The following is a 19183-nucleotide window of genomic DNA, read 5'->3' as shown; positions in this document are numbered from 1 at the left end:
AGAAGTAAAACTATGATAAAGATACTCCAAATTGAGGTGATGGTACTCAGGAGTCAGTGGTGGTGGTACTGCCCCCCCGCCCCCCGACTCTGCCCCCCCTCCCAACCCAGGACATCGCCCCGCTGGGGATGCTCTGATTGGTCGAGATGAAAGCAAGCGTGGGCGGAGTTGAGAGGGGGGGGGGGGGGGGGGGAGATGAGGAAGGGGAGGAGGGGGGAGGATGAAGATAGGGAGATGAGGGAGGGGAGTGGAAGTGAAAGAGGAAGATGATGAAGAAGATGAGGGTGAGGGAGGTTAGGACGATGATGATGAGGAAGATGAGGTTAGGAAGGGGGGGTGAGGAAGATGAGGGTGAGGGAGGTTAGGACGATGATGATGAGGAAGATGAGATGAGAAAGGGGGGTTGAGGAAGATGAGGGTGAGGGAGGTTAGGACGATGATGATGAGGAAGATGAGGTGAGAAAGGGGGGGTGAGGAAGAGGGAGGTGAGGCCGGGTCAGGCCTGGGTCTCCGGCGCTGGGGGGTCCAGGGGGGGTCTCAGCGTCGGAGGCTGCGTGGGGGGGTCTCCGGCATCCTCCTCTGGTCGGGGGCCACACAGGTGTCTTCTGTACACTGGAGGACTGGACACACACACACACACACGCACGCACACACGCACACACACACACACACACACACACACACACACACACACACACACACACACACACACACACACACACACACACACACACACACACACACACACACACACACACACACAGTTACTTGCTGAACTACGGGACGGTGTGTTTCCTGTGAGTGAGAGCGTCAGTGACGTAACGTGCAGATGGAGCAAACGTCCCGGGGCGGTTGAGGGAGCAGGCGGGGAAAGAGGGAGACTAGAGGGAGCGTGTCCGTCTCCTCATGCAACCCGACGGAGGCGTTTGCGTCACCGCATGCAGGAGTAGCGCGGATCCGCTGAAGGAGAACACAAGGGCAGGGGGACAGGAGTACGTCGGGAACGATGCAACATGCCTAGTGGTGAGGGAGGAATGTAAAGCGTTTCTGCGTTCACACGTATCCACAGCGCTCCCGAACGAACCCAAGGCCTCCGTTTCTGCGACAGCCTCACACGACACACTTCATCGTTAAGTATTCTCCGGTCGGCGTCCACAATTATTTATGTCGGACGCACTTCTTGAAAAGCTCCTCGGTCTGGGTTAAAAGGATCAGGGGGTCACAGCGACCGTCTGTGAGCGGGCGATAATGCACATCCAAAGAGACGTAACTCAGCCTCACAGAACGGCAGAGACAGATTCATGTTCCTCAACGAGGCTAGCCCGTCCTTTAGGGACTCTTGTTGGTAAATAACTATTCTAAGAATCTATCTCTCTCTAGTGCAATCTCTCGCTCTCCCTCCCTTTCTCCCTCCCTCTCTCCCTCCCTCCCTCTCCCTCTCTCTCTCTCTCTCTTCCCCTCTCATCACCGCATGCATCTCCCTCTCTCCCTCCCTCCATCTCCCTCCCTCCCTCTCCCTCTCTCTTCCTCCCTCCCTCCCTCTCCCCCTCTCTCTCCCTCCCTCTCCCCCTCTCTCTCTCTCTGAAGAGGGAGGGATCAAGCACCGTGGAAACACGCCAACATGTAATCCAGACCAGGCTAATTCACGACCCTCTCTCTCTCTCTCTCTCTCTCTCTCTCTCTCTCTCTCTCTCTCTCTCTCTCTCTCTCTCTCTCTCTCTCTCTCTCTCTCTCTCTCTCTCTCTCTCTCTCTCTCTCTCTCTCTCTCTCTCTCTCTCTCTCTCTCTCTCTGATCTGCTGTCGGGCGAGTGGGAGGTCTGGGGAGCCTCTCTCCACCTCCTGCTCTGTGCCAGCCGACTGCAGGAGACTCCAGGCTGAGGAGCTGCTAGACAAACTACCAGGGATGTGAGCCGGTAATGTCGCCTCCCGCCAGCAGCACATGTACACCGTTGGCATCGCTTACGGACACCGTCCACGTTACGAAGAGCGGCCAAACCCCCCCCCCCTTCCATTCAACCGGTGCAGAAGCATGCAACAGCAGGCGTGTTGTTGTTACTTTGGCAATTTCCCCACTCCAGTACACAGACTCATCAGGGCGGTGTTTAATAATGCATCCGCTGGTAAACAGACTCCGTTAGTGGGTTAGTTTTGGGCCAACGCTCCCGACTCGGCTCATTCCGGGGGGCTCCCGGCGGCTCTCGGCCTCACCGCTCGCCGTCCCACCGGCCTGGGCTCTCAGTCGCTGTCGGGCTGGTACAGGTACTTCATCACCAGGTTGTCCACCTTCTTCTTGCCCTCCTTCTTCTTCTTGCCCTCCTTCTTGCTCTCCTTCTTGCCGTGCTTCGCCGAGCGGCTAGGGGGCGCGTCATCGTCGTCGTCGTCGTCGTCCGAGAGCCGCGGCCGCCTCGCCAGACCCTTCTTCACGCTGCTGGAGCTCCGGTACGAGATGGTGGAGCCCGACGAGGAGCTCCCGGACGAAGACGAGGAGGAGGACGAGGAGGAGGAGGAAGAGGAGGACGAGGAGGAGTCCTCCGACTCGCTGGCCTCCTTCTTCTTGGACCTCTTCTTGGACTTCTTGTTCTTCTTCTGCCCCTTGGAGCTGCGGCTCCGGCTGCGGCCGGCGTCCGAGGAGGAGCTCTCCGAGGAGGACGCCTTGCTCTTCTTCTTGGGCTTGCGGCTGCGGCTGGAGGCGGAGCTAAAGCTGCTGGCCGAGCGGTGGCCGTAGTCCAGCGCCGAGCCCGACGCCGACCGGGACAGGCTGGAGGTGGTGGTGGTGCTGCGGCCCGGGCCTTCGTCGTCTCCCTTCAGCCGAGACACGCCCTTCCGGCCGTCCTCCCCCGCTCCTCCTCCCCCCGGTGCCAGCGAGCCCTCCCCCTCCTCCCCCTCATCGCCGGAGTCCTCCATCTTGCTCCTCTTGAACTTGATGGGCTTGAAGCTCAGCACCTCGTTGATGGCCGCCTCCAGGTCAGGGTCCAGGTAGTTGCGGTGCGTGACGGGCTTGGCGTCCGCGCCGTCCGCCGCCGCCGCCGCCGCGCCGTTCCCCTCGGAGGAGCGGGGCCGGGGCGGCTGGGAGTAGCTCCGGCCGCGCGGCGAGCGGGGGCTGTAGGACGACCCCCCGCCCCCGGTGAAGGCCAGGCTGCGGGCGTCCTCGTCATCGTCGTCGTCCACGCACACGCCGAACTCGCTGAGGCCGCAGCTGCGCGCCAGCGACAGGCGGGAGCCGGCGCGGCGCTCCTCCTTCCAGGACGTGCTGCGCTGCAGCGAGCGCGGGCTGAAGCGGCTCACGCTGCTGATCGTCGACTTGTCGTCGTCGTCGTCGTCGTCAAACGCCGCCGGCCGCCGCCTGGGCGCCAGCGAGGACACCACGGAGTCGGCGTCGGGGCTCGCGCCGCCGCCGCGGGACGCGGTCCAGCGGCGGTCCAGGCCCTTGCGGGCGCGGCTGGCCGCCTCCGAGTACACCGCGGAGATGACGGAGCCGCGGTCGTCCATGTCGTCGGCCGTGGACTTCCTGCGGTCGTCGGGGGCGTCGCCGCCGCCGCCGGGCTTGGCCTTGGCCTTGCGGAGGGCGGCGTGGTCGTGGCCGTCGGGCTGCTCCTTCAGCGCGCTGAACAGCGAGCTCTCGTCGCCCTTCCCCCCGATGGAGTCCTTGAGGTTGGAGCGCTTCCTGTAGCTCAGGGTGCTCATCACCGACACCGAGCGGCTCAGGTCCGGCTCCTGACCCTCTCTCCCCCCGTCCGACGCCTTCTCCTTGCCCTCCTTCCCCTCCTTGGGGCCTGCGTTGGCCGCGTGTCTGAGTGGTTCATACCGCACATCAGGGGCGAACGAAGGAGAGGAAGGAGGAACGGAAATATACAAGGAGGAAGAGAGGGTGAATTTAAACAAGGGAAACGGCGTGTGTGTTTTCTAATCATGTGCGTTTCTTTAATCCCACGCTACAGGAAGAGATGTAGCCCGGTGGACCCGTGCTATACTTCTCTGTGCTCGTCTGAAACCATGCAGCAGTGCATCACTTCTTTCCCGCCTCGCAGGAATGAAAACGATTCTTTGTCATTTGCATTCGTCCTTGGCAGCGTCTTTAAAGTCAAGAGGCGAGGAAGAGGAGAGGTAGGAGGAGGAGGAGGAGGGAGGAGGAGGAGGAGGGGAGAGGAGGAGGAGGAGAAGGAGAAGGAGGAGGAGGAGGAGATGGAGGAGGAGGAGATGGAGGAGGAGGAGAGGGAGGAGGAGGAGGAGATGGAGGAGGAGGAGATGGAGGAGGAGGAGGGGAGAGGAGGAGGAGATGGAGGCCGCGGGAGCGAGTATAACCGGTGCTATGGCGGCTATGTATACAGTCAGAAGGGTAATCTAGCATAAGGAACATCTCACTAACCCAGTCAGAGGGACCATTTAGCAGCCATGCCAACTGGCCACCGGCCACCTCCATAAATCTGTCAGCGCGACCTCCGCCGTCGTTAGGGAGATGGCTGCGAGGGACCGTTGACACCTCATCATAGGGAACACTCACCCGGCCCTCGTCCAGAGCCCCGCCCCGGGGGAGCGCTTGTTTCGAGGGCGAGGCGGTGGGGGCGGTCGGGGGTTGTTCCCACGAGGCTACGACAACACGGAGGAGTGGTGTGTAGGTTGTAGGGCCTGGGGGAGGGAGCGAGGGCAGGGGAGGAGGGGGAGGGAGGGGGAGGAGGGGGAGGGAGAGGGAGAGGAAGGAGAGACACTAACCTTGCGCTCTTCAGGCTGCCCTCGTCCGACGGGGCCTTGGTGGAGCCCTTGTTCTTGGACAGCCAGGACTTGACGCCGTCCACGCGGTCCTCCACCTCCGAGTCCGTCTCCGTCTCGTCTCCGCTGCGCCGGGAGAGGGAAAGTGAAAGTGAAAGTGAGTCGGCGGACGGCGGTGTGTGAGACGGAGTCGTCCATCACGCCGCTGTCAGACACGACTATCACGACGACGCGCGTCACCTCCACGCGTCGTTGTGGTCGTCGTGTCACCGCAGGGGGGGGGGGGACGGGACCTTCGGCGCGTACCGGTTCATTCAGGGTGCGCGGGACGGCGAGGCAATCAGCGACGGACTCTTACGATGAGCTACAGCCACGAGCTGGAGGTACAAGGAGTGAAACAGAGACCGGGGGACATGCGTGGCGACGTGCTGATGATCCGGGCGTTGGGGGCCCCCGGATGAATGTAAATGAGGCTCTTGAAGGGCTAATTAACCTAGCATGCTAGGGCCAGCCTGCTAGCGCCGGCCTGACATGTAACCTGTCAGCCGACGCTGATTGGGGGGGGGGGGGGGGGGGGGGGGAGATCAGCAGACAACCTTGTGGCCCCGGGACCTCGTCCATAGCGATCCGTCGGCAGCCATCCACGGCCGCTAATGAGCGAGCGCATTAGAGCCGCGATGGAAATAAGGTTAATCCCCCTTCATCTGTGTTTATGTCCAAGGTGAGCTTCTGAATTATGCATCTCTTTGTCTGAGGATGTTCAGGGGGTAAATGGAGCAGAAGACAGGGGGGGGGGGGGGGTGGGATCCGGCAGCTCTCGCCTCAGCGGCTGAACGCCTTTGTGAGGAGTGCACTGTGTTCGATGGGAGATGAGCCCCTCTGTGGCCGAGTGGCTGTGGGCATCAAGATGGCCGCCCCTTTATGCCGTCTCATGGAGCGGAATGAGCTGTGACGATAAATGCGGTTTCTGCGGATGCCACCGTTTTATTAATGTCACCGCGATGCATAAACCCGAGACGACAGCCGGGCATGAAAACGAGCGGGGAAAAAAGTGTGTGTTTCCATATCTTAATTTCTATCTCCTCCTCGACTGTTGCGATTAACGAGAGATATTTAGCAACGGTTAGAGAGCATTAATTGTGTAACAATCGTGTCCCCGGGTCAAATTCCAAAGAGGTGGATGCCTGTAACGTGAAATATGATTAAACTGATTCTGTATGCTGACTTCACATCTTAAAGTGTACCCAGGGTTCAAAGTCGTTCCCCTTAACTGAGGCACGAAAACGGAATATAAATCCGTCGCTGGCGCTTTCATCTCCTGCCTGCCTACCTGGGCCTTTGAGCAGGGGTGGGGAGGAGGAAGAGGAGGAGGAGGAGGAGGAGGAGGAACGACTCCAGGACCGATGCCGATGACAGCCGGCTGGGCCTCATCAACCGACAACGTATTTACACGCGGGCTGCGCCGCGTCTCTCTCGGCGGTCGCTAGGCGACGCTCCGTCAGCCTGTCAGAACGCCGTGTCGTGTTGACAGCGAGAACAAAGCCCCAGCACCACCCACCCACCAGCTCCTCCACCCTGGAGGACGGGGTGGGCGGGCGGGCGGGCCGCTCTGAAGATCTCTGGTACCGGGCCCCCCGGGGAGAACAGCGCCGGGGGCTAGCGGAGCTAGGCTAATCCCAAGCCGCGACTGAAGGCGCGTTAGATGCAATGTTCTGGTGTTTTTACTGCACAAAACTAAAGGATAAAGATTTATGTTTTGATGTTATTTATTTTATAAGGCTGTTCAATTTGGTCACGTATTTTACTGATTTTTTTATTCTGCCATTGCTTTAGTGTTTCGAAAGTTATTTGTTGATTCCACACGGAATTGATTCACTTGAAATGTAATAAATAAATATATTTTGATAATTTAGTATTTTCCGCTAGAGATCAAGATATTTTATTCTGCATCGCTTGTTTAATGGTTATGCATTTTTTTAATAGTTCTGAAGTTAATCAAACTGCCTCCGCTCTCCAATAAAGTCCGACCTTTGATCCGAGCTCAGACGGGACAACACCAGGCCCTGGTCGTCGTCACGGCGACACCGATTCGATATTTCCTCACCTGCTCGACTCGTCGTCCCGCTCCACAAATTACATTTTAAGCGTCAACATCAAACTCTCCCTTCTCCCGCGCACAAACACAAACACACACATGGATGGACGCACACGTGTGTGTGTGTGTGTGTGTGTGTGTGTGTGTGTGCGTGTGCGGCGAGGTGCCTCGCCCAATGAGCGCCGTGCAAACGGTGTCACAAGCTATTTGTCGGCGGCCCGCGCACCAGCCGGCTAACCGGACCCGAGGCGTCCGCGCCTGCGCCGCGCGGCTAAGGTAGCGCCGGACGCTAATCCCTTCCGACACCCCGCCTCCCGCGGCTGTAAATCTTTGTCAGGAATACTTATCCTCAACATCAGCCCCGCGCCTCCACTCCAGCGGGTTCCCCACACACCCACACCCTGCTAACCTGGAAGTACATATTTAACAGATATCAGCCCTTCTGGGGGCGTTGTTCGGCGCTATCAAAACACTTTGTGACGCCTTCGACACGCACTCATCACGCGGCGCTGGAGGAGTAATTAGCGCGGCCGTGACATTAGCCCGATGCTAGCCGTCAGAGGATACCGACACCGGTTGTTAGAGCGGGAGTATCACCGCGGAAAGAGCAGTCGACCGGGGCAGCACAAAACACTGTTGTTGTTGTTATTTTTCGTTTTTTTACTTCGTCGAAACGGAGAGGAGCGGTGTGTAAGTGGGACGAGGGCATCGCAGGGAGATGAGAGCCATGCTAAATGGCTCAGGGAGCGCGTGTTTATCCGCCTATAAATACTAATGTTCCAGAGCCGGTTTCACGCCGTCGCCCACTTGTCTGGGCGCGCCAGCCATTACCTCGCCACCCCGTCCAAAAGGTAACGCAAATTATCCAGAGAAAATGCCGCTTTTCAAATTACCGTCAATTTCCTGACATAATTGTTAATGGACACCACTGGCGCATCAAGGTTAGGGCAGGAACAAATGTTGGTTCTTCATCTCTTTCCTCCTACTCCCTCTCTCACCCTTTGTGTGTCTATCTCTCTCTCTCCCTCCCTCGCTCTCCCTCCCTCCAGGCTTGGATACACAGTGACGTCTATGGAAAAGTGAATAGCAATGAGTATTGACTCAGAGTGTGAGAACATTCTTCTGCACACCTCCATTCAGAGTGAGCGTGAGAGAATGACAGAGAGAGAGAGAGAGAGAGAGAGAGAGAGAGAGAGAGAGAGAGGAGAGAGAGAGACGAGAGAGAGAGAGAGAGAGAGAGAGAGAGAGAGAGAGAGAGAGAGAGAGAGAGAGAGAGAGAGAAACAGAGACAGAGAGAGAGAGAGAGACAGAGACAGAGACAGAGAGAGAGAAAGCGAATATGAGAGAGACCGAGAAAGAGTTTGAGAGACATGGTTTCAACAGAGGGAACGACTGAGGCCTGTGTCTCGCATGCAGAACCAAACCTCTCTCTCTCTCTCCCTCCCACTCTCCCTTTCTTTCCCCCTAGGTCTCACCACGTTTTGACGACCGGCTAAATGATCTAACTCGACATGGGTGTCAGAGCCGTTGTGAGGAAACAGAAAGCAAATGGATCGGCGTGAATGACACCAGAGTTCGGGCAGGATATCATCAATACTCCCCCAATTACGTGTTGAATAGTCGACGCGCCCACGCACGTGAGACATGAGGGTGAGGTCGTGGTTTTATCTAAGTGCATGTGACGCCGGGCGGGTTAATTGGTGTTAATAATGAAGTGATCACCGCGGCGCGAGGCCGTACCCCCACGTCTTGTTCCGGAGCGCTTCGTATGTTCGAGCTAATGCCTCATGCAGCCATGCAGCCATGCACGGCCATTTAATGGAATTAAAAGCCCACAGAAGACAGGCAACACGATTGCGTTAAGTGAACTCTTTCCAGCCCGACGTGTGCAAACGCAATCTCATCCGGTCTCCGCCTCCAACTGTGAGCAGAAGAAAGAAGGAAAACTTTCCGCTCAAACTATTTCTCCTTCATATGTTCTGTTCTGCCGCCAAGGTTGAATTCTTGAGGGTGTCAGACTCTGAAATCCTGACGCTAAAAGCCAGAGATTCCTGTGTGCAGTCGCTCTCGTCGTGGCTGTCACCACCGTTTGTCAGCTTATAAATTCTCGGAATGACATCGGCTGGATGAATAGAGGCATAAAACACCGTGGAAATGCCGGACCTTGGCAGCCTTTCGGAGCAGATTCTTCAGTCAAGGGAAAACCTGAGGTTTACCGACAGCAGATTCTTTATAATCCGCTGTCCTTCACAAACAAGCCGAGACCGCCGTGGTATAGCAGAAGGACATGCACAGGAAACAATGGCTGAAGGCCTCGTGATGAAGGCGTAGCTCGTGTTTAAGCACGTAACCTCTTAGCACAAAACGGGGGTTTGAGAGTAGAGTTGAATGATGACGCGTGATGACAATTCACCTCAACCACGCAAATCTCTGTGTCCCGTAAGGACACAAAGGGACACTCAACACACTTACACAACACAACCACACTCTGCCTCTAACCTAATTTTGCATATCCACATTTAAAGTCTAGTTGTGGACTCGCTCAGATCTGAGGGAACAGGGCGTATCGCTTTCTTTCGTTTCGTATTTGTTTCAACCAATCACAGGGCTGGAGGCGCATAATTGGCCAACAACAGCGACCACAAACTCTGCCAGCACTAGTTAACGGTAAAACAGTGACGATAAAGGTTTCAAATACACAGCGTGGTGTAGCAGAACGACATGCACATGAAACGACATGCACATTAAACAAGGGCTGTTCACAAACACCTCACGATGAAGGAGTAGCTCATGTTTTAGCACCTTAGCACAACACAGGGTTTTGGGAGTAGAGATGAATGATGAGGTGTGCATGCCTGTGTGTGTGTGTGTGTTGTTTGACGTGTTAGTATGGCAAACAAACACCTCAAAGCTTCAGCGACACAGTGCCGCCATGCTCCCGCTGGGGCGGAAATGGGCGAGAAAAACACAATTACAAGCAGCAGATAGGACGGGCTTGCTCCCACTCTCACGTTTTGCTCTTTCTCTTCTGGTATTTTGTCACCATGTCTTGGAGGCTGAGAAGAGTGAGGGAGCAGAGAAGGAGCAGAGGAGGAGGAGAAGAGGAGGAGGAGCAGGAGGAGAAGAGGAGAAGGAGGATAGGAGGAGGAGGAGAGGAGGAGAAGGAGGAGGAGGAGAGGAGGAGGAGGAGAAGAGGAGAAGAAGGAGGAGGGGAAGGAGGAGAGGAGGAGGGGAAGGAGGAGCAGGAGGAGGAGGAGGAGGAGGAGGAGGAGGAGCAGGAAGGAGGAGAGGAGGAGAAGGGAAATAGAGAGCAGCGTGGGACAGAGTAAACAACAAGATACATAGTCGAGGAAGCCCAAACACACACAAACACCCTCCCACACACGCTTACGCCCACACACACGCACAAAACTCATTGTCACATAAAAACAGAAACGGACACTCAACAGGCTTACAAAAACCCAACGCAACCATGCAAAACCCTGTGTCCCACACTCAACACTCGTACCAAAACACAACACAACTACTCAAAACTCTGTGTCCCACACAGACAGACACACAGAACCACGCACATGAACACAAACACACAACATATTTGGCCTAGTGGTTCCCCAGTCTGTGTGATCCCAAAGAAACCTGTTGGTAAACCCCACCCCCCACACACACACACACACACACACACACACAGGTTGAAACACACAAACACACACACAAAAATATAGGTTGACACAAACAAATACAGGTTAATACACACACATAAATACAGGATGACCCCCCCCCCCCCCCCCCCCCTCGCCCCCGCCTACCTGTTGACGAGGTCGTCGTTGTCGTCCGTCTCCATGTCGTCCTCGATGGCGGCCTGCAGGTCTCCGATCCTCTTGAAGGCCAGCTTCAGGTCCACCTGCAGGCTCTGATTGGCCGCCTCAAGGCTCTCGATGTCCATTTCCTGTTGGAGGTCAGGTGGTCAGGTCAGGTGACGAGGAGAGGAGGAGGTCAGGAGGTCAGGTCAGGTTAGGAGGAGAGGAGAGACTCAGGAGGAGGTCAGGTTAGGAGGAGGTCAGGTGACGAGGAGAGAAGGAGGTTAGGAGGTCAGGTCAGGGGACGAGGATAGGAGGAGGTCAGGTGACGACGAGAGGAGGTCAGAAGGCGAGGTAGAGGTCAGGAGGTGAGGAGGAGGAGAGGAAGAAAGGAGGAGGAGGTTATGAGGATCTCACCAGTTCGTGTTTCTTGCGGCTGGCCTCCGTCTCCTTCTTAGACAGCTCCCCCATCTCCTCCTTGATGTCCCTCAGCTGTCTCTGCATCCGCTTGTTCTGCTCCTTCTCCCGGTTCTCCGCCGTGCTCGTCTGGTTCCTCTCCTCGGCCATCTTCTCCAGGTTCTCCTTCAGCCGGCTCACCAGGCTCTGGGGAGAACGTCACACAGCCACAGGTTCCACCAGCGCTCTTACATTGGTTCCATTGATCACAGAGATGGGGTCAAATCTGAGGCTCAGCGCGCTGGTGGGATAAAAAACGCAGCGACCGCAGGTTCGATTCCCACCTGCGGCCCTATGCTACTCGTTGATACCTCCCTCGATCAATCCTGTCTCACTAAAGCCCAACAATTTAGATAAATTCAGAAACAATGGCAAATATCCATAGCTTCAGTACAATAATCTATCATCCCCAAATACTAAAACAAACTACTAAACGATTATATTACAATCCTTCCCTGAAGGAAAATAAATCATCAGATCAGTTTTCCGATGGAGCCAAATATCACGAAAACAATAAGTCCATCGTGTCTCTCCTCTGTGAGCCCCCCGACAATACTGACCAGGAAGGAGGTCACAGCCAGTCAAAGCCCCTCCAACAGGAGGACAGTAAACAACCTCACAACCATCGGACGTCCGATCCAATCAGCGTGGACAAATTGGACGGAATGACAAACAGATGACCTGGGACGAGTGGGGGTTAAGAGGCTCTGACGGCGTCTAAACGGATCGGACATGATGTCAGACCGGCGGGTCATTAGGGGAGAGCGGAACGTGATCGACTCCCGGCTGAAAGACACTCAGAGTTCAATCCCTCATGTTGGCGCGTTCCTTGTCTAACCTGATTCTACATTCATATTCATTCATACAAACACAGACATACGAAACGGACACTCAAGGCCCTTGCAAAGAAACCACACAATCACACAGAACTCTGTCTCTAATTAATTCTAGATTCAGATTTAAAGTCTGATGGTGGACTTGGTGGATCTGGGAGAATAAGCTTCAGTTGCAGGGGTTCAGTTTTGTTGGGGGCATGCTCGGCCCGTGCACGCACAAACCGATGTCACACACGGCGGACACAAAGTATCAAGTCTTAATTGAATTAACCGTTCACTGATCTCGGAGAAGTTCTCAACGTCTGATTTTTGCATGCAGTTTAGTTTTTAGTTTATAATTTGAATTTTAGCACTAGAAAAAAAGTTCCCGAGGTCCGGACCTCGGTGACATCATAGCTGACTACGGACATGTGTGGATGGTGTTCGTGTGTGTGTTGGGGTTCACGGGGGGTCCGTGGGTGGTGCTGACGGTGGGGGTCCTACCTCCAGTCTCTTGATCTGGGTCCTCTCGTACTCCAGCTTGGTGTCCAGCTCTCTGATCTTGGCCTCCTGCCGGCTGACCAGAGACTTCTCCACCATGGACTGCACCTGGAACTCCAGCTGGCTCTGCAGGGCGTGCAGCTGGGGGGGGAACGAGACGGAGTCGTGAACGACGGACCCCCACGGGGGCAGCACAGAGCAGGACGCTAGCACATGGACGCTTAGAAGCAGAACTCTAGGGCGGCTCGATTGTGGAAAGAAAAAATCCTAATCACGATTATTTTGGTCAATATTGAAATCACGATTATTCAAACGATTATTTTTGAGTTTCGAAGCGTGATGTGTTTATTCAGCATGTCTCTCCCAAAAAACACTTTGTAACTGAGAACTTTGAAATTTCGCCTTAAAAAAATACACAAAATGGTCAAAAATAAATGTACAGATATGTATCCTGCTGTTCTTCTGCACTTCCTATAAAACATTTAATAAAAAATGAATAAAAAAATGCAAAAAACGAAATCTCGATTATATTAGTTTTGCTATCGTTTGACGGTAAAATCTAAATCGAGATCGAAATTTGATTAATCGCCCAGCCCGACAGATAATAGCATAGTGTAGCATCTTATCTTAGCTATCTCTGTTGTATACGGGGAATGGGTTAACCTAGTGATAGTTATTACTTTGCCCTGAACATCCTTACTGAACCGACAGAGATTTATTTTTGTATCTCTTCCGTCTGACAAATGTACTTATTGTAAGTCGCTTTGGATAAAAAAATACATTTTAAATGCCCTAAATGTAAATGTACGTAAGCAAATACCTGGGGGGTTCCCCAATGTTTCTGTCTCATGTACCCCCTCAGACCCATTCATCTTGACCCCCCTCTAGTTGGTTTTCCCTGAACGTCCTCGTTGATGATTCCCTTTCTCCTGTGTTAGGGATTCTGTTCACCTGTGTTGTTGTTATTTAAGTTCCCCACTTGTTTCGGTTATTTTACTTTCTGTACTTGTTCAGTACATTCCTGTTATCTGCTAAGTGCTATTTGGCTCCCCAACGACCACATTCACGCTGCGTACCCCAATCTCTACCGTCTGCATCGAAGTCGCGGTAAATTGCTTTGGTTAAAAGAATCTACTAAATGACTAAAATAGTAAAACAGTACATTCTCCAGACCGGTCACGGTTCAGCCCCCCGGTCGACCGTATTGAGTGGAGCTCACTGCTGGTGTGAGAGCTGAACGACGACAAATGCCATCCATCAATTCAGCGCGCGTTCTCTGCTGCTCACAGAATGTTGTTTCAAATCAATCAAACTGATCAAATGCCTGATCGCGTTGTAAACAACAATGTGCCCCTTTGAGCACAGTTCAATCGAGTTCACCTTTCGTCTCTGCCCATTCCTGCACACACCCAGAGAAGCTGTCCCGTGGAACTTTCCATCTCCTCATCACGACCGAGACAAAGTGAGGCGTTGGGCAGTTAATCACCGGCTGTCACCAGCCAGGGATGAGCTTGGTGCCGGGGCTCTGATTGGTAGTTTGGTGCCGGATTAAGACGGATGTCCAACTGGATCATCGATACTTCTGTAACTTAGATCGTGTGTTTGCCTTGTGATGCTGCCTACTTGGCCAGACCACACTTTGAAAAGAGAACATTTCCTGGTGAAGGTCAAATAAAAAGTACAAACGTTCAGCTTGAAAGAGCAGCTTCTCTCACACGTCAGCTAGCCCCGAGCACACGCCTAACCCGAAGCACGCGCTTAGCCCCGCACACGCTTAGCCCGCATGCTAAGGCACGCACACGCTTACCCTGCACAACGCCCACGCTTTGCCCCGCCCACGCTTTGCCCCGCCCACGCCTAGCCCCGCCCACGCTAAGCCCCGCCCACGCTGTGCCCCGCCCACGCTTTGCCCCGCCCACGCTTTGCCCCGCCCACGCTTTGCCCCGCCCACGCTTTGCCCCGCCCACGCCTAGCCCCGCCCACGCTAAGCCCCGGGCATGCTAAGGCCCACGTACGATGTGGGCCCCGTGCGGAAGTTTGTCTTCCTTTTTAGCAAAACGTTTCAGCCAATCGCCAGTCAGGCACCAGAGCCGGGAGATAACCGGCCCGCAAAGGGAGGTCAGAACAAGTATGATCAGATAACTGAAATGGAACCAAACAGGGCGGAAGTGGAGGTCCTACACTAAGCGCTCTAATGATCCAAGTCCTCTTTATAGCTTCATGTTCTTCTGCCGTTGTTTGAGGGTTTGAGTTTTTCAAATAGGCATCGGTAATTTATGACGCTCTCTTTGTCCCCTTGAAGGATCCCATTGGTGCCAGCCTGTCCCACTCGTTCCTCAATGACAGAGCGTGAAACATGAACCTCCGCTGTTGTGTTCCTTTCAAACGTCTCCGAGAGCAGTTACTGAAAAGACTCAGGGCCCGGCTTTTGTTCTCGCTAAGTGACTCCTGTTGGCATCACGCCACCGCTAAAAGGTACGGCTAAATATAGCTACGGCTAAAGAGAGCTACTGCTAAGAGCTACGGCAAAGGATGGTGACAGCTCAAGGTAGCGACGGCTAAAGATAGCGACGGCTAAAGAAAGCAACGGACAAATAATAATAGCTACAGTTATAGAAAGGTACATTGGGATAGAGGAATTAAGCTCAAACAACAACTTAAGATGAGTTAAAGATAGCTCAAACATCTAAAGATAAGTTAAAGATAGCTCGAGCAAACAGGTAAAGATAAGTTAAAGATAGCTACAGCTTAAGATAGGCTAAAGATAGCTCAAAACAAATAATGATAAGTAAGGTAGCTCCATCTCCACCTAAAACAGATACAGGAGGTAACGATGGGTGTACAGGTGTACAGGTGTCGTGTGCTCAGGTACAGTCGACCTGTGTCATGGCCCCCCAGGTACAGTCGACAGGTGTCCTAGGCCCGGGTGCAGTAGACAGGTGAACAATCGACAGGTGTCCTATACCCGGGTACAGTAGGGAGGTGTCTTTGGCCCAGGTACAGTCGACAGCTGTCGTGTGCCCAGGTATAATCGACAGGTGTACGGTAGACAGGTGCCCTTGGCCAGGGTACAGTAGACAGGTGTCGTCGGCGCAGGTACAGTCGACAGGTGAACGGTAGACAGGTGCCCTTGGCCCGGGTACAGTCGACAGAGTACAGAGGAGGCTAAAGACCAGCTGTCTCAGAAACACAGACGGCACGCTGACTTTGCATCGTGGGAAGATCCGACCGCTCTAATTACATCTCAAGCCTTGTCACCAAAGATCCAATCCCAAAATCTCCACACCACTGAGCAAGGACTTAGCTCCGAGCGTAGCAGGATTTAAAAGCCCCTGCTTTGAGTTGTTTAAGACGGAACTGACGCGGCCGCTTGGATGTTGATAACCGCCACAAGAGTCGACTCAAGAAGGCTGGTCGTCAGGTCGGCTGTTCTTGTCAAAGGAGTAGTGTGGAGTAGGGGTGTGTGCTGTGGTGTGTGTGTGCGGTGCGTGCGTGCGTGTGCGCGGCGTGTGTGATGTGTGTGTGGTGTGGTGGTGTGTGTGTGTGTGTGTGTGTGTGGTGGGTGTGTGTGTGTGGTGTGTGTTGTGTGTGTGTGTGTGTGTGTGTGTGTGTGTGTGTGTGGTGTGTGTGTATAGGTGGCTGGGTTTAGGAGTGTGTGTCTGTGTAAGTACGTGGGTGTGTGTGTGCGTGTGTAGGTTTGGTAATAGTTTGTGTGTTCGTGCGTGTGTGTGCGTGCGCATGTGTGCTTGTGTGTGTGTCCTTGTGTGCGTGTGTCTGTGTAATTACGCGCGCATGTGTGTGTCTGCTTGCGCTAGTGTACGTGTGCTTGTGCATGTACTTGCGCGTGTTTAAGGAACGAAGGACGAATCAAAGCCTGCCTCGCCGTGGCTCACCTCCGGCGGGCTGCCTGCGCGGGTGTCTAGTCATTATATCCGAGCCCCTCTAAGGCCGGTGTGGCCGGTGCTGCGAGGCGGGGGGGCGGGGGGGCGGGGGGGCGGGGGACGGGGGTGATTGAAAGGACGACCGCGAGCGACGGCCAGGCCCCCGCCACCACGCCTTTCATCAGCGCGTTTCCAAGGCAAACTCCGTCGGGATCCGGGTTCCTTTCTGACTATTGTTATTCCTCGCCTGCTTTTGTCCGACCTCGGCAGACATCAGAGCCGCGTCCAGCGGGCCCGCTGCTCCCGTTAGCCCGTTAGCCCGTTAGCCCGTTAGCGCGCTAGCCCGTTAACTGGCCCAGAACGTAGCCGCATGCGTTACCTTCTCTTGGATCTCCTGCTTCTCCTTGGTGGGACTCCTCCAGCTGGGCCTGGAGATCACTGATCTGGCCCAGGTCCCGGAGCAGACTGAGAGAGAGAGATTGATTGATTGATTGATTGATTGATTGATGTAAAAGAAAAAACATGATACAAAAAATAATGTGTTACACAAAATAGAAAATATAATTAGATACCTGAATGACAAATTGTGAGAGAGAGAGAGAACGAGAGAGAGAGAGAAGAGAGGAGAGGAGAGAGAGAGGAGGAGAGAGAGAGAGAGATGAGAGAGGAGAGGAGAGAGATAAGAAGGGAGAGATAATTAAGTTCTACAGTTATACAGGTCAGTGTAGGTTCAGTGTTTGTGTGTGTGCGTGCATATGGTCTACCAGAAATGTGGGAGATTCTCATTGACATCAGAGACTCAGAGTTCGCCCCCATTTTGTCAAACCCCGCCCCAAGCCCCGCCTCCCCTCTACGGCCTTCTCTTAGCCCCGCCCCCGGTGTGTGTGTGTGTCTGTGTGTTGTCTGCTCTGTAACCATCGCCACTGTGTGTAAAGAATCTATGAGCCTTGGAAAAGCGCTTTATAAATCCAATTTATTCATATCATATATGATATATTATAAATGCTAGGGTGACAGAAATTGTCTGTCAGGTGCATGTAGAAACTGCTAGTAAAGTCGTGTGTATGGGTGTGGTGTGTGTGTGTGTGTGTGTGTTGTGTGTGTGTGTGTTGTGTGTGTGTGTGTGTGTGTGATGTGTGTGTGTGTGTGTGTGTGTGTGTGTGTAGGCGTGTGTGTGTGTGTGTGTGGCTGGGTAAGTGTGTGTTTGCACTATACTGCTCTCTCTATAAATATTTGACCTTTTAATAGCGTGAGGCATGAGAAATTAATGAATAATGAAACAACCAACCCTGTTCTCTCCTCCACACACACACTAACACGGGTGTGTGTGTGTGTGTGTGTGCATGTGAGAGACTGAGACAGTATGTGTGTGAGTGATGAGTGAGTGAGTGAGTGAGTGAGTGGAGTGAGTGAGTGAGTGAGTGAGTGAGTGACGTGAGTGATGTGAGTGAGTGAGTGATGTGAGTGAGTGAGTGAGTGAGTGAGAATCTGTGTGTATGTATGTGTGTGTCTGTCTGTGTGAGAGTGGGACAATGTGTGTATGTGCATGTGTTAATGTGTGTATATTTGTGTGTGACTGCGTGTGTGTATGTTTATGTGTGTCTGATGTTTATGTGTGTATGTGTGTATACATGTGTATGTATATATGTGTATGGATGTGTATGTGTATGTATCCATGCTTCCATGCGTGCGTGTGTGCGTGCTTGCGTGAAAACTTGTGTGTGTGTGTTTGTGTGTGTGTGCTGTTGCGTGCGTGTGCATGTGTTACCTGGGAGACGGCGGCCTTGTGTTTCTTCATGAGCTCGTTGAGGTCCTCCTGGTCTTCCTCCATTCGCGTCTGGAGGTCGTTCTTCTCCCTCTGGATCCGACTGATCTGCTCCTCCAGCTGGGCGAGAGACATAGACACACACAGGGGTGAGAGAGAGAGAGAGAGAGAGAGAGAGAGAGAGAGAGAGAGAGAGAGAGAGAGAGAGAGAGAGAGAGAGAGAGAGAGAGAGAGAGAGAGAGAAGAGGAGAGAGAGAGGAGGAGAGAGAGAGAGGAGACAGAGACAGACAGATAAGAGAGAGACAGACAGGAGAGAGAGAGATTAGAGAGAGACATAGAGACAAACAGGGGGAGACAGTGGGATAAGAGAGAGACACGGAGACAGACAGGAAAAGAGAGAGGGAGAGAGACATAAGGACATACAAAGAGAGCGAGGGAGGGAGAATGGGGGGGAGAGGAAGGGAGAGAGAAAAGCAGAGAAAGACGCAGATTCAAACAACACGCACAGAGACACACACACACACACACACACATAAACACAAACAGAAGTACACTCACACACGCAGATAGACATTGCGAGAGAGACAAACACAAAAAGAGTGTGAGATAGAGCGAGGCACACAAAGACAGAGACAGAGTTGGAGAGAGACACAAAGAGAAGCAGAAGAATGGAGAGGGAGAGGGGGGGGGGGGGGAGAAAGCCAGGGACACGGCACAAAGAGAGAGAGAGGGGGAGAGGGAGGGGGAGAGAGAGGAAATGATTTCCCTGCCCGGAACGGCAGGTTTCGTGCCTGAGCTATTGAATGTGATAAATGGACATTAGCTGGCGGCCGGGGCTCCAGCAGCACTATCTGCTGGTTCCACACACAGACGCTCCTCACAGTCAGACCCACAGAGGAGGAGGAAGAGCTGAAACCTCCGCAGAGGAACCAAGGGAGGAGGAAGAGGAGGAGGAGGAGGAGGAGGAGGAGGAGAAGGTGAAAGCGGAGGATAGGATGGGCGGGAGGGGTGGAATGAGGAGGTGAATGGGGGTGAAGGGGACGAGGGAAGAGGAGGCCGCCGCCGAGGAGGAGAATGATGAAGGGGAGACAGAGGAGGAGAGGGAGGGAGAGAGGAGGAGAGGGAGGGGGAGAGGAAGAGAGGGAGGGGGAGAGGAAGGAGAGAGG

General features: G+C 53.9%; 1 protein-coding gene across 1 annotated transcript in view; it reads right to left on the bottom strand.

The window, feature by feature from the left end:
* Positions 1-340: 340 nt before the first annotated feature.
* LOC115547156 (unconventional myosin-XVIIIa-like) overlaps positions 341-19183 on the bottom strand; it is a 75341-nt gene continuing 56498 nt past the window's right edge. The window contains 10 exon segments of the mRNA XM_030361125.1: positions 341-620; positions 2209-3790; positions 4711-4833; positions 9814-9858; positions 10609-10748; positions 11017-11202; positions 12375-12512; positions 16632-16661; positions 16663-16695; positions 18021-18137. Of these exon segments, the coding sequence (XP_030216985.1) occupies positions 2236-3790; positions 4711-4833; positions 9814-9858; positions 10609-10748; positions 11017-11202; positions 12375-12512; positions 16632-16661; positions 16663-16695; positions 18021-18137 (2367 nt within the window). The 3' untranslated portion in view covers positions 341-620; positions 2209-2235.

Source organism: Gadus morhua, chromosome 7 (assembly GCF_902167405.1).
Source record: "Gadus morhua chromosome 7, gadMor3.0, whole genome shotgun sequence".
Taxonomy (NCBI): Eukaryota; Metazoa; Chordata; class Actinopteri; order Gadiformes; family Gadidae; genus Gadus; species Gadus morhua.
This window is presented reverse-complemented; position numbering and strand designations above follow the sequence as displayed.